At 45.3% G+C, this 14,262-nt stretch overlaps 1 protein-coding gene across 3 annotated transcripts in view; it reads left to right on the top strand.

Moving 5' to 3' along the window:
• RSF1 (remodeling and spacing factor 1) overlaps positions 1 to 14,262 on the top strand; it is a 91,726-nt gene that overhangs the window by 60,798 nt on the left and 16,666 nt on the right. For all 3 annotated transcript variants that reach the window (XM_063951293.1, XM_063951294.1, XM_063951290.1), the window contains exons 6-11: positions 872 to 2,751; positions 3,103 to 3,306; positions 3,835 to 3,939; positions 10,958 to 11,037; positions 11,530 to 11,584; positions 11,667 to 11,773. In XM_063951293.1, coding sequence (XP_063807363.1) covers positions 872 to 2,751; positions 3,103 to 3,306; positions 3,835 to 3,939; positions 10,958 to 11,037; positions 11,530 to 11,584; positions 11,667 to 11,773 — 2,431 coding nt within the window. The remainder of the gene's footprint in view (positions 1 to 871; positions 2,752 to 3,102; positions 3,307 to 3,834; positions 3,940 to 10,957; positions 11,038 to 11,529; positions 11,585 to 11,666; positions 11,774 to 14,262) is intronic.

The following is a 14,262-nucleotide window of genomic DNA, read 5'->3' as shown; positions in this document are numbered from 1 at the left end:
TGATTGAAAGCCATATTAGCAATTCTATTTCTCCTAATTTCTGCCGTGGCGCACTGGAGTCTTCGGGTTTAGTTGGGGTGCAGACCATTTCAGTTTCTATATACCAGTCTCATTGGGATGAGAATTTCAGCATAACAGAGCCTGGGAAGCAGGAACAGAGACTTAGAGAACTCTCTGCCATTTTCATTTATACTTCTAGTCTTAGGAGCTCCAGGTTTTAATCCTTTCAGGCTGCTGAGAATTCAATGAGTCAAACTTCTAGAGGACAGACTTGTCCTTCCGAGTGGACCCCGGAAAGTAAAACCGGTTTGGGAAACAAAGCATTCAACTGCCAAGCCTTCAGAAAATCTAACCCACACAGGTTCTCCTTCTCTTCTGGGGCCGGTGTTTTGATTCCACCTTGGGATGGCTGAGTGAGAGGGTTCATGTATTATCTGTACATCTTGGTACTCCTTCTGATGAAAAAATTACAGCTTTCAGGGCTGGGATAGGTCATTTCTATTTGGTGCCATTTCCAAGGTCTTCGTTTCTAGACTCCTGATTGCTATTAATGTGTATATGTGTATATTCTCGCTATACGGGGATGGAGGTCTATTTTCCTCCGTTTGTGGCAGCGCCTTGTATTTGTTTTGTGTTTACATTTTATGCAATGCTGAATGCTAAAACAATACTGATTTATGCTTAATCATGAATTGGAAACCCTTTAAACTATAAATTAGTAGTAGTGAATTGATGATGATGATGATGATTATTTCAGTTTTGCTATGGCGCTCTAAGCATACCTTCCTTGCAGTCCGTAGTGGTCACCCTTACTGATCAGTGTATTATTATGATTTGAATTACTTTGACATTGTTTTCATTCTGTTTGTAGAGAAGCCTGCAGACGACTTAGACCAAGCTGGTATAAAAGAGAAGGCGAATGCGTTGGAAAAGCCTACAAGCCCTTGCCCAGCTGAAAATGGCGGCAGCTTTAAAACCGATGGCGAGAAACCTTTGAAAACATGCAGTGAAATAAAAACGGAACCTGCCTCAGATGTGAAGGAAGAGACGCAAACTGCCAAAGAAGAAAGTGACTGCTTCAAGGAGAACATAAAGCCAGTAATAGTGGAGAATAAAGATGAAAAAGCAGAGCCAAAAGACTTAAAGGAATCTACAGGGAACTCTGACAAGACTCTACCACCCCAGGAGCCTGAACGCTCCGAGATATCGGTCATTGTCAAACGCACTGAAGAACATGTTGAAAAATCCGTAGAGGACACGGGGAAGATGAAGAATGACCAGCAGGCTAAGATCCCGTTGAAAAAACGGGAGCTTAAGCTGACTGAGGATTTTGACAGCCAAGTTAAGACATCGCTGTGCAAGTCCAAGACTCCTACGAAAGAGCTGCTACAAAAAGAGGAAGGAAAACAAGATGATGGCACAAAGACTTCTGTGGGAACTTGTACTGCTGCTGAAGGGAAGCAGCTGGTAAATGGTGATTTGACATGCGACAAATCACACAAAGTACAGGATCATGCGGAGATTAGTTCCATTCCAACAAGGGAATCTGTGATTGGCTCAACGAAGAATGAAAGTCGTATAACAAATGAGAGAAATCCCAGCGTCATCAAAAGTTTACAAGAAGTTAAAGAGAACGGCAAAAAAAGTCTGATGGCATTAAGCAGTGACCCAATCACCCCGTTGCTGGAAGAGCCCCCTCAGAAAGCTTCCGTCAAGATAGTTCCATGCGAAGCTGGCTTGGAAAAAAGTAGTGCAGAAGCCAAAGTAGGAGAAGCGAAGAAGGAGAAATCCGTTTCAGACTGTGATAAAGAAAAGCAGATTCAGATCAAGGGAGACGCAAGTAGTTCAGATTCTGTGGACAAGCCCAAGGTTCTTGATAAACCTGTCAAGGTATCTCCCACAGTTGACAATGTGAAGGAAGGAACTGGAAAACCAGAGGAGCCCGTTTCGGAGACCCTCTGTAACGATGATGAACTAGGTACAGATAGGAGGAAAGAGGAGCCTGAATCAAAGAGAAAAGATAGGAAAGCTAAAAGAAATGCAACTACAAGAAGGAGATTTCCGATATCAAAAAGGACTTCCATGAAGAATTCAACACTGAAGCCTGAGAAATCCAGTGAAAATAAAGAAAAAGAAGGAAATGAAGTAAGAAAGGAACCCGAGGTGCCTAATGATAAAGTTGAGGAAAATGAAAAAAATGCAGAGGATACTGCAGTGTTAGTGAAGAAATCATTTACTCTGAGGAGCAAACGTAAGGAGAAGTCCTCTGTAAAGGAAGGTGACGCCGCAGAGCCATTAGACTCTAAAGGGGCGGAGAAGGACAAAGTGGATGGGACCGCATCAGCAGAACAGGAGAAGACCTCTGAAAAGCCATCTCTGGTTTCAAAAAATAAACACAAGTTAAAGCCTGTGCCAGAAGACGAGAACAGCGGACCTGAGAGCAAGGAGATGACTTCGGAGAGGCAGAAAGATGGCATCAAGCTGACCATCCGGATCTCCAGCAAGCGGAGGAGGCCAGAATTGCCTGTGGAGAACATCGCTGTGGAGGATGCGGATGATGCAGAGACTGAGGAAAACATCGGGAGGAGACTGAGGCGGTCTCCTCGGATCTCCCGACCTTCTGCAAAAGTAACGGAAGTCAAAGAGCAGAAGCCTGAAAAAAAGGAAAGCGATGAAGAGGAGTTGCCTGAGCCACCAAAAGTGGAAAAGGCGAGAAAAGCTGAAAGGGAGCCAAGCCAGAAAATAAAGAAGGTACATTATCCAGATATGTTTCCTAGGAGTGAAAATTAAGAAAAGTACGGTTTGTTTGTTTTTCTAGTCAGACTTTTTAGGTCAGGTGTTAGTTTTATCGAGCAGGTTTTGGACAGTGTCTGACTGCCTTGCCGTATAAAGTCGTTATCGGATTCCTGTTTCTTAGCAAAATAGACATTGGGAATGATGATATTGAGACTTATCTGAAAATCCTAGCCCTAGAAACATTGAATATAGATTTATTGGACCAGTGATTACTCAGCTACTAACATTGTGAGGCATGACGATATATATAAAGTATTTCTTATGACCCTGATTTTTTTTTTTTTTTTTTTTATAAAAAATTTGCAGAAACCCAGGCAGAGGAGAAGGGCACGCTGGACCAACTCCCGATCGCGCCGCAGGCGCAAATCCTCTAGTGAGGAGGAAACGGAGGAGTCTGATAGTGAAGATGATTCAGAGGAGGGTTCGGAAAATGAAGAAAAGGTGGATGGTGTACCAGGGGAAGATGATGAACCGTGCAAGAAGTGTGGTCTTCCCAACCACCCCGAGCTGGTCAGTTCTGTCACTCACCCATCACACCACTATGTCACAGGTGTCCTCATCTAATCTACAAACACTTGGTATTTACAAATGGGCAGCAAATAATGTTTACCATGCAGTATAGTTTATTTTGTAGGCTGGTGCTCTGAGAGTTATATAGTGAATCGAGTAGGGTCCCCAGCAGTACAGATGTGTTAGTGAGGACAGGGCTGCATTTAAAAAGGGCAAGTAACATGATGTGAGGAGGGGAATGGAAGTAACAGGAAGACATAGACTGAGATTTATATAGTGGAAGGAGCAAGGTCTTAAAGCAGCACAGAGTATATCAGGAGATGAGTGGTGTATTAGTGAGGACAGGGCTGCATGTGACGGACAGAAATGGGTTTCCATTTGTAACCTGTTTTACACTACAAAATATGTTTTGTTGTGGGATATAGTGTGGTGTGCGTTTTCCCTGTAAGCATTGTATGTATAAGCAATGTATCAAACCCCCTAAAATAGAATTTTGTTTTTTCTCCAATCCTACAATTCTAAATCCAGATTTTGCTGTGTGACTCGTGTGATAGCGGATATCATACAGCCTGTCTCCGACCGCCCCTGATGATCATTCCTGATGGAGAATGGTTTTGTCCTCCTTGCCAACATGTATGAATCAGGTTATATTTATTATTGCCTGTGCATTGTAACAGAACATTGCAGTTGTGGCTACAGGCCAGGGTTGGGGGGAAATGATTTTTTTTTTTTTAACCGTTTTTTGGGTTTAAACTAATTTTTTTGTGTTCACTAATGTTTTAATGTAAAAAAAAATTGTAATCGTGTATTAGAAACCTCGATCAACCATGTTTTATTGCGTTCTAAAGGGCCCTACACACTCGGCGATGCGCTGACGAGCAACCCGGCGGCGGGGGGGGGGGAGTGAAGTTTCTTCACTTCCCCCGTCACCCGGCTGCATTGAAGTGCAGGCAAATATGGACGAGATCGTCCATATTGGCCTGCATGCACAGCCGACGGGAGATCAGCGATGAACGAGCGCGGGGACGCGCATCGTTCATCGCTGGAGTCTCCACACTGAAAGATATGAACGAGTTCTCGTTCATTTATGAACGAGATCGTTCATATCTTTCAGAATATCGGCATGTGTGTAGGGCCTATAACATTAAAAATGTTATTGGGTTTTGATTTATTTTGCGTATTTCAATAAAACAAATTTCTCCTTCATCCACCAGGGGACACTGGAGCATATAGACCAGGGATGGTAAACCTTCGGCCCTCCAGCTGTTGTTGAACTACACGTCCCAGCATGCCCTGCAACAGTTTTAGCATGGCCAAATAGCAAAACTGTAGCAAGGCATGCTGGTATGTGTAGTTCAACAACAGCTGGCGTTCCAAAGTTTCCCCACCCCTGATACAGACAATGGGGTATAGATGAGGGTTTTTTTTACAGCTTATTACATCTGAATATATGTAGATAGACTAAACATATTAATACATACAAAGTACACTCGTAGATGAAATTGATAATAGAAACGATAAGTTAATGTTAAGCATTAGTCTTCTTATACTGTAATTAAATAAATCTGAATATGGAAAATGTAAAACACACAAAAAGGAGGAGAGAAGCGTAAGCACTGGGCATGTCATTGGCATTAAACATTCTGAATAAAAACACTATTTCTCTATCGTCCTTGTGGATGCTGGGGTTCCTGAAAGGACCATGGGGAATAGCGGCTCCGCAGGAGACAGGGCACAAAAAGTAAAGCTTTCCGATCAGGTGGTGTGCACTGGCTCCTCCCCCTATGACCCTCCTCCAGACTCCAGTTAGATTTTTGTGCCCGGCCGAGAAGGGTGCAATCTAGGTGGCTCTCCTAAAGAGCTGCTTAGGAAAGTTTAGCTTAGGTTTTTTATTTTACAGTGAGTCCTGCTGGCAACAGGATCACTGCAACGAGGGACTTAGGGGAGAAGGAGTGAACTCACCTGCGTGCAGGATGGATTGGCTTCTTGGCTACTGGACATCAGCTCCAGAGGGACGATCACAGGTACAGCCTGGATGGTCACCGGAGCCGCGCCGCCGGCCCCCTTGCAGATGCTGAAGTAAGAAGAGGTCCAGAATCGGCGGCTGAAGACTCCTGCAGTCTTCTAAAGGTAGCGCACAGCACTGCAGCTGTGCGCCATTTTCCTCTCAGCACACTTCACACGGCAGTCACTGAGGGTGCAGGGCGCTGGGAGGGGGGCGCCCTGGGAGGCAAATGAAAACCTTTTTTGGCGAAAAATACCTCACATATAGCCCCCAGAGGCTATATGGAGATATTTAACCCCTGCCAAGATTCACTAAATAGCGGGAGACGAGCCCGCCGTAAAAGGGGCGGGGCCTATCTCCTCAGCACACAGCGCCATTTTCTCTCACAGAAAGCCTGGAGAGAAGGCTCCCAGGCTCTCCCCTGCACTGCACTACAGAAACAGGGTTAAAACAGAGAGGGGGGGCACTGATTTTGGCGATATTGAGATATATATAAAGATGCTATAAGGGAAAACACTTATATAAGGTTGTCCCTATATAATTATAGCGTTTTGGTGTGTGCTGGCAAACTCTCCCTCTGTCTCCCCAAAGGGCTAGTGTGGGTCCTGTCCTCTGTCAGAGCATTCCCGGTGTGTGTGCTGTGTGTCGGTACGTGTGTGTCGACATGTATGAGGACGATGTTGGTGAGGAGGCGGAGAAATTGCCTGTAATGGTGATGTCACTCTCTAGGGAGTCGACACCGGAATGGATGGCTTATTTAGGGAATTACGTGAGAATGTCAACACGCTGCAAGGTCGGTTGACTACGTGAGACGGCCGACAAACTATTAGTACCGGTCCAGGCGTCTCAGAAACACCGTCAGGGGCGTTAAAAACGCACATTTACCTCAGTCGGTCGACACAGACACAGACACGGACACTGAATCCAGTGTCGACGGTGAATAAACAAACGTATTTCTCATTAGGGCCACACGTTAAGGGCAATGAAGGAGGTGTTGCATATTTCTGAAACTACAAGTACCACAAAAAAAAGGGTATTATGTGGGAGTGAAAAAACTACCTGTAGTTTTTCCTGAATCAGATAAAATAAAATGAAGTGTGTGATGATGCGTGGGGTTACCCCGATAGCAAATATTGGCGTTATACCCTTTCCCGCCAGAAATTAGGGCGCGTTGGGAAACACCCCTTAGGGTGATAAGGCGCTCACACGCTTATCAAGTGGCGTTACCGTCTCCAGATACGGCCGCCCTCAAGGAGCCAGCTGATAGGAAGCTGGAAAGATATCCTAAAAAGTATATACACACATACGGTGGTTATACTGCGACCAGCGATCGCCATCAGCCTGGAGATGCAGTGCTGGGTTGGCTTGGTCGGATTCCCTGACTGAAAATATTTTATTCATATAGAGCATTTAATAGGATGCATTCTATATATATGTACGTGAGATGCACAGAGGGATATTTGCTCTCTGGCATCAAGATAAGTACGTTGTCCATATCACCCAGAAGATGTCATGGACACGACAGTGGTCAGGTGATACAGATCCCATACGGCACATGGAAGTATTGCCGTATAAAGGGAAGGAGTTAGTTGGGGTCGGTCCATCGGACCTGGGGACCACGGCAACAGCTGGGAAATCCAACCTTTTTACCCCAAGTTACATCTCAGCTGAAAAAGACACCGTCTTTTCAGCCTCAATCCTTCCTTTCCCATGAGGGCATGCAGGCAAAAGGCCAGTCATATCTGCCCAGACATAGAGGTAAGGGAAGTAGACTGCAGCAGGCAGCCCCTTCCCAGGAAAAGAAGCCCTCCACCGCGTCTGCCAAGTCCTCAGCATGACGCTGGGGCCGTGCAAGCGGACTCAAGGTGGGGGGGTAGTCTCAAGAGTCTCAGCGCGCAGTGGGATCACTCGCAGGTTGACCCCTAGATAGTACAAGTATTATCCCAGGGGTACAGATTGGAGAGTCGAGACATCTTCTCCTCGCAGGTTTCTGAAGTCTGCTTTACCAACGGCTCCCTCCGACAGGGAGGCAGCATTGGAAACAATTCACAAGCTGTATATCCAGCAGGTGATAATCAAAGTACCCCTCCTACAACAAGGAAAAGGGTATTATTTTTCCACACTATATTGTGGTACTGAAGCCAGACGGCTTGGTGAGACATAGTCTAAACTGAAATCTTTGAACACTTACATAAAAGGTTCAAATCGAGATGGAGTCACTCAGAGCAGTGATAGCGAACCGGAAAAAAGGGGACTATATGGTGTCCCTGGACATCAAGGATTACCTCCATGTCCAAATTTGCCCTTCTCAACAAGGGTACCTCTGGTTCGTGGTACAGAACTGTCAATATCAGTTTCAGACGATGCCGTTTGAATTATCCACGGCACCCCGGGCCTTTTACCAAGGTAATGGCCGAAAAGATGTTTCTTCAAAGAAAAAAGGCATCTAAATTATCCCTTACTTGGACGATATCCTGAAAAGGGCAAGTTCCAGAGAACAGTTGGAGGTCGGAAGAGCACTATCTAAAGTAGTTCTACGACAGCACGACTGGATTCTAAATATTCCAAGAATCGCAGCTGTTTTCCGACGATACGTCTGCTGTTCCTAGGAATGATTCTGGGCATAGTCCAGAAAAAGGTGTTCCTCCGGGAGGAAAAAGCCAAGGAGTTATTCGACCTAGTCAGAAACCTCCTAAAACCAGGCCAAGTATCAGTGCATCAATGCACAGGAGTCCTGGGAAAAATGGTGGCTTCTTACGAAGCGATTCCATTCGGCAGATCTCAGGGGATTTGCTGGACGAATGGTCCGGATCGCATTTTCAGATGCATCAGCGGATAATCCTGTCTCCAAGGACAAGGGTGTCTCTTCTGTGGGGGCTGCAGAGTGCTCATCTTTTAGAGGGCAGCACACTCAGCATTCAGGACTGTGTTCTGGGGACCACGGATACCAGCCTGAGAGGCTGGGGAGTAGTCACACAGGGAAAAAATTTCCAAGGAAGTGTGGTCAAGTCTGGAGACTTCTCTCCACATGAATATACTGGAGCTAAGGGCAATTTACAATGCTCTGAGCCTAGGAAGACTCCTGCTTCAAAGTCAACCGGTGCTGATCCAGTAGGACATCATCATGGCGGTCGCCCACGTTATCAGACGGGGCGACACAAGAAGCAGGAGGGCAATGACAGCAAGGATTCTTCGCTGGGCGGAAAATCATGTGATAACACTGTCAGCAGTGTTCATTCCGGGAGTGGGCAACTGGGAAGATTTCCTCAGCATAAATGAATTCCACCCGGAAAAGTGGAAACTTAATCTGGAAGTTTCCACATGATTGTAAACCGTTGGGAAAGACCAAAGGTGGTTATGATGGCGTCCCACCTGAAGCGCCAGGTCAAGAGACACTCAGGCAATAGCTGGGACGCTCTGGTAACACCGTCGGTGTACCAGTCGGTGTATGTGTTCCATCCTCTGCTTTTCATACCCAATGTATTGAAAATGATAGGAAGGAGAGGAGTAAGAACTATACTCGTGGCTCCGGTTTGGCCAAGAAGGACTTGGTTCCCGGAACTTCAAGAGATACTAAGAAGGGTCTTGATTCGGCAAGAACCGTGTCTGTTCCGGGACTTACCGCAGCTGCGTTGACGCCAAGGCGGGTGAACGCCGGATCCTAAGGGAAAGAGGCATTCCGGAAGAGGTCATCCCTACCCTGGTCAGAGCCAGGAAGGAGGTGACCGCACAACATTATCACCACTTAGGTGAAAATATGTGCCAGGGTGTGAGTCCAGGAAGGCTCCACGGAAGAATTTCAACTAGGTTAATTTCTACATTTCCTGCAAACAGGAGTGTCTATGGGTCTCAAATTGGGTCCATTAAGGTTCAAATTTCGGCCTGTTGATTTTCTTCCAGAAAGAAATTGGCTTCAGTTCCTGAAGTCCAGAAGTTGTTAAGGGAGTACTGCATATACAGCCCCTTTGATGTCTCCAGTGGCACTGGGCGATCTCAACGTAGTTTTGGGATTCCTAAAAAATCACATTGGTTTAAACAACTCAAATCTGTGGATTTGATATATCTCACATGGAAAATGACCATGCTGTTGGTCCTGGCCTCGGCCAGGCGAGTGTCAGAATTGGCGGCTTTATCTCACAAAGCCATATCTGATTGTCCATTCGGACAGAGCAAAGCTGCGGACTCGTCCCCAGTTTCTCCTTAAGGTGGTGTCAGCGTTTCACCTGAACCAGCTTATTGTGGTACCTGCGGCTACTAGGGACTTGGAGGACTCCAAGTTGCTGGATGTTATCAGGGCCCTGAAAATATAGTTTCCAGGTTGGCTGGAGTCAGGAAATCTGACTTGCTGTTTATCCTGTATGCACCCAACAATGCTGGGTGCTTCTGCTTCTAAGCAGTCGATTGCTCGTGGGATTGGTAGCACAATTCAACTTGCACATTCTGTGGCAGGCCTGCCACAGTCTAAATCTGTTAAGGCCCATTCCACAAGGAAGGTGGGCTCATCTTGGGCGGCTGCCCGAGGGGTCTCGGCATTACAACTTTGCCGAGCAGCTACGTGGTCGGGGGAGAACACGTTTGTAAAATTCTACAAATTTGATACCCTGGCAAAGGAGGACCTGGAGTTCTCTCATTCGGTGCTGCAGTCATCCGCACTCTCCCGCCCGTTTGGGAGCTTTGGTATAATCCCCATGGTCCTTTCAGGAACCCCAGCATCCACAAGGACGATAGAGAAAATAAGAATTTACTTACCGATAATTCTATTTCTCGGAGTCCGTAGTGGATGCTGGGCGCCCATCCCAAGTGCGGATTATCTGCAATACTTGTACATAGTTATTGCTAACTAAATCGGGTTATTGTTGTTGTGAGCCATCTTTTCAGAGGCTCCGCTGTTATCATACTGTTAACTGGGTTCAGATCACAGGTTGTACAGTGTGATTGGTGTGGCTGGTATGAGTCTTACCCGGGATTCAAAATTCCTCCCTTATTGTGTACGCTCGTCCGGGCACAGTACCTAACTGGAGTCTGGAGGAGGGTCATAGGGGGAGGAGCCAGTGCACACCACCTGATCGGAAAGCTTTACTTTTTGTGCCCTGTCTCCTGCGGAGCCGCTATTCCCCATGGTCCTTTCAGGAACCCCAGCATCCACTACGGACTCCGAGAAATAGAATTATCGGTAAGTAAATTCTTATTTTTTTTAGTATAATAGGCTTTTATTTAATAAGTCACGGTGACGTGCCTGTACTAATAGCATAATAAAAAAGTGTTGTTTTTTTTTTTATTTAAAAAAAATAATAGTTTTGAACCAGCCTGCTACAAGGTTCCTGTTACATAGGTCTTTGTGTTCACAATATACCTGGGAGACTTAATGGCACTTTACTTCTACCAATTGCTTTTGGATAACACCCCGTAAAGTGGTGGTGTTTGAAGTGATCACCCAGAGAACAGATCTATCTGCGTCTAGTCAGTCTGTTGTTGTGTTATGATTTGAACGCTGGCCAAGTACAGTCACCAGTCTTACAGTGGCCACTCCTGATTGTGTCTGATGATTTATAAATTGGTGCAGAACGGCAGCACTGTGGGATCCTTCAACTATAAGTAACGTCCGTGAAATATTGCGCTAATCTCTTCCAATTTCTTTATTAACAGAAATTACTGTGTGAGAAGCTTGAGGAGCAGTTACAGAATCTAGATGTCGTCTTGAAGAAGAAAGAGCGGGCAGAGAGAAGGTAACCGACATCTCATCACTGTGGATTTTCACCTACTCTCTGTGGCCTATAGATTACTGACCATCCGTGTCAGTTTATTGTGTGATCAGTGGTTCAGTACTAGCCATTGTGGACTAAGTAAGGTTCTGAACTGTTGGATTCGTTACAATATTGCTAGGCAACAATTGTTGCAGAGAAGGGTCATTTGCTGACTTGTTTTAACTTCATGGTCAAACCAGCTTTGTTTTATAATCCAGAAATGAAGGTACCATATTGCTGGGAATGGTGAACCAGCATCAATAGACGCTGACTTGCTATTAAAGCATATTGTTATTTCTACTATACAGTTTGTGCATTATAGGGGGAATGGGCATCTATGAAATATCGTAAACAGACAGAACTCCAGTCTACCGCAGGCTTAGGTGCTCTTGTATCTTGTCCTAACCTGGAATTTGGGAAGTCCTGGAACTGTCCGCCAGTCAGATGGGCTAATTGTGTTTTCTCACTCCTTAGGAAAGAACGGTTGGTTTACGTTGGAATCAGTATTGAGAACATTATTCCTACTCAAGTACGTTTTTACCAATGCGGTTCTTAACCACAAGCCAATATTGTACGTTGGATTATTTGTAACAGACAATTTATTATTGCAGGAAACCGAGGAAGTGCCAGAAGTACAAGTAAAGGAGGAAAAGAAGAAGAAAAAGCCCAAGCCACTGGAAAGGCGGTCTACGAGAGCCCGAAAATTCATCAGTTACAGGTGAGATTTGTGTTGGGCACCGTCCTACAAGCAACAAGTAGCATTCACAGATACCAACACAGGAGCATTCAAGGATCTGAGAGATACTCATGTTATGTTCCATACACCGCTTTCTCAGGGTGCCTGTTCTGTGTTTCAGTGACTGGTAAGTACTTGCAGTCTCCTAGGTAATTAGGAACAAGGTAATAACATTATGATGGGAATTTAATTCTTTGAGTAGTCATTTGGGGGTCTGTTTTTCCCTATCTAATAGACAGGAAAAAAAGACACCCAACTGACTTCAAACAATTGAATACCCCCCTATGAATGCATTTTGCATTGGTTCAGATTTATTTCTCTGTCATCCTAATGGGATACACAAATAACTTGGGGCATTGGAGTGCAGTGTAGGACCTTGGGCACTCCCAACCACTTACGCTATACCAGTGGTGAGAGCACACCTGTGGGGAAGGGCCATACAGATCCAATTGGACAGGGCCATAGGGATGACCTTCCTAAAGCTTCACCAGGAGTGCCATCTTCATTTTAAACATTTCTCTTAGAGTATAAGTATCCTGATACATTTTCTTGAATAAAAACAATAAAGGTTACATTTAACATCCATACTCGCTGTACTGTGCAACATTAAAGGGTCTATGATAAGGAGCAGCTGATTGGTTGCCGTGGGCAACTTCTCCACTGGATCACTTCACTCTTTTCACTGTATCATGAATAGACCCCTAAGTCACTTTTGCCTTTTCCTGTTCATCTTACCTTATGCCAGCTGTAGCACCTCTCTGCATATATGTATGAACACATATCTTTGTAAGAGAGTCTCTGTATTGCACTGGTTCTGAGGCTCCCCATTTCTCTTACATAACTCGGGTAATTCACCAGGCTCACCCTGAGATGGGTAATCCTGTTCTCAAAACTGTCCCGTGCCTTCTGCTAGTTCAGTCCTAGCCTCCTGGTCGGTGCAGCATAAGGGCCTCGGTCAGACACCCTTTGGGCAGCCACCTGGCCGTCAGTACTTGCGTAGAACAATCATGGAACAAATGTAGTCTACAAAAGAAATGAGGAAATATGTAAGAAAAATTAACACTTAAACTTTATCAATGTCTAAAAAGATTTCCCCAACCCCCAAAAAATAAAAATACGAGAATCTGGAAAATGATTTTAAGCGGTGGAAATCACTCTGTTCAATATGTGTTTTAGTAATGGTCTTTATCAGTTCGTGTTGATTATATTAATGTATGACAGAGGTTCCTAAACACAGTCCATGTTTTAAGGATATCCATGCTTAATCACTGGTGACTTAATTAGTACCTCAGTCATTTAATTTAACAATCTGTGCTGAGCCGTGGATATACTTAAAGCCTGCGCTGTTAGGGTGGCTTTGGTGTATACATTTGCCTTCACAATTCCTTAAGCAGGGATCTCTGTATCTAATATCAGTATCGCCAAGTGGGGTGAGAAGTGGCTATTAATCGCTGACTGTGCGGGGAGGGTGAAAGCGATCGCCCGGGTCCCGGCCACCCTCTCTACGGCCCTGTGTAATATATCACATCAATGTTGTGGTTATTATATTCTAAACACTGCATGGGAAGTAGTCAGGATCCCGGCTGTCGGTATCCTGGCTGTCAGAATACAGAAGCCGGAATATCGACCCTATTCTGAATGCCGACACAGGCAAGCCCAGGGGGGGGGGGGGTTTATGCATACCCCTTGGAGGTTTAGGGTTAGGCTGCGGGGGGAGGGTTAGGTTTAGGCAGGGGGGGGGGGGGGGTTAGGTTTAGGCAGCGGGGGTGCAGCGTTAGGTTTAGGCACCTCCGGGGGGTGGTTAGGGTTGGGCTGCAGGCAGGGAGGGTTAGGGGAGAGGGGAGAACACCCCCTTACCCCTGTCGGCTTCTTCAGAATCGAGATCCTTGCGTCGGTATTTCGAGCGCCGGGATCTCATACTGATCCTACTTCATGTCTATATGATGGCATACAGATGTGCCACCGTGCAGTGTTGTCTTCAAATATAGAAACCGCAACATTGATCTGATATATTAGATACGGACAGACAGCCCCACTTATAGAATTGTGGGGGCAAATAGATAAATACTGATGTTTTAAAGTTCATCACAACATTACAAATGAGGGTTTGTGAACTATATAGGAACTTAAGGGACCTCTTTTTATAAAGGGTCAATCACTCAGCTAAAAGCTTGTTCACCTCTCGGCATGTCAGCAATAAGCAGGGGGGACCTCAGACCACAACTTCTCCTTCCAGCAGTTTGCAACATTGTATCAAGTTGAATTTATCTAACTGGATAGTGTAGCAGAATAAGAGGAGGTAAAATTTCATGAAGACTATTTATACTATACTATACACGGGTGTGGTTCGTTTTGTCGACAATGTTTAGGTCGACGGTAACTAGGTCGACATGGATGGAAGGTCGACAGGGTTTCTAGGTTGACATGTGCTAGGTCTAAAGGTCGACATGAGGATTTTTTTATTTTTTTTT

This window comes from Pseudophryne corroboree, chromosome 2 (assembly GCF_028390025.1).
Source record: "Pseudophryne corroboree isolate aPseCor3 chromosome 2, aPseCor3.hap2, whole genome shotgun sequence".
NCBI lineage: Eukaryota > Metazoa > Chordata > Amphibia > Anura > Myobatrachidae > Pseudophryne > Pseudophryne corroboree.
The sequence above is the reverse complement of the archived record's forward strand: the minus strand, read 5'-3'. Positions and strand labels throughout refer to the sequence as shown.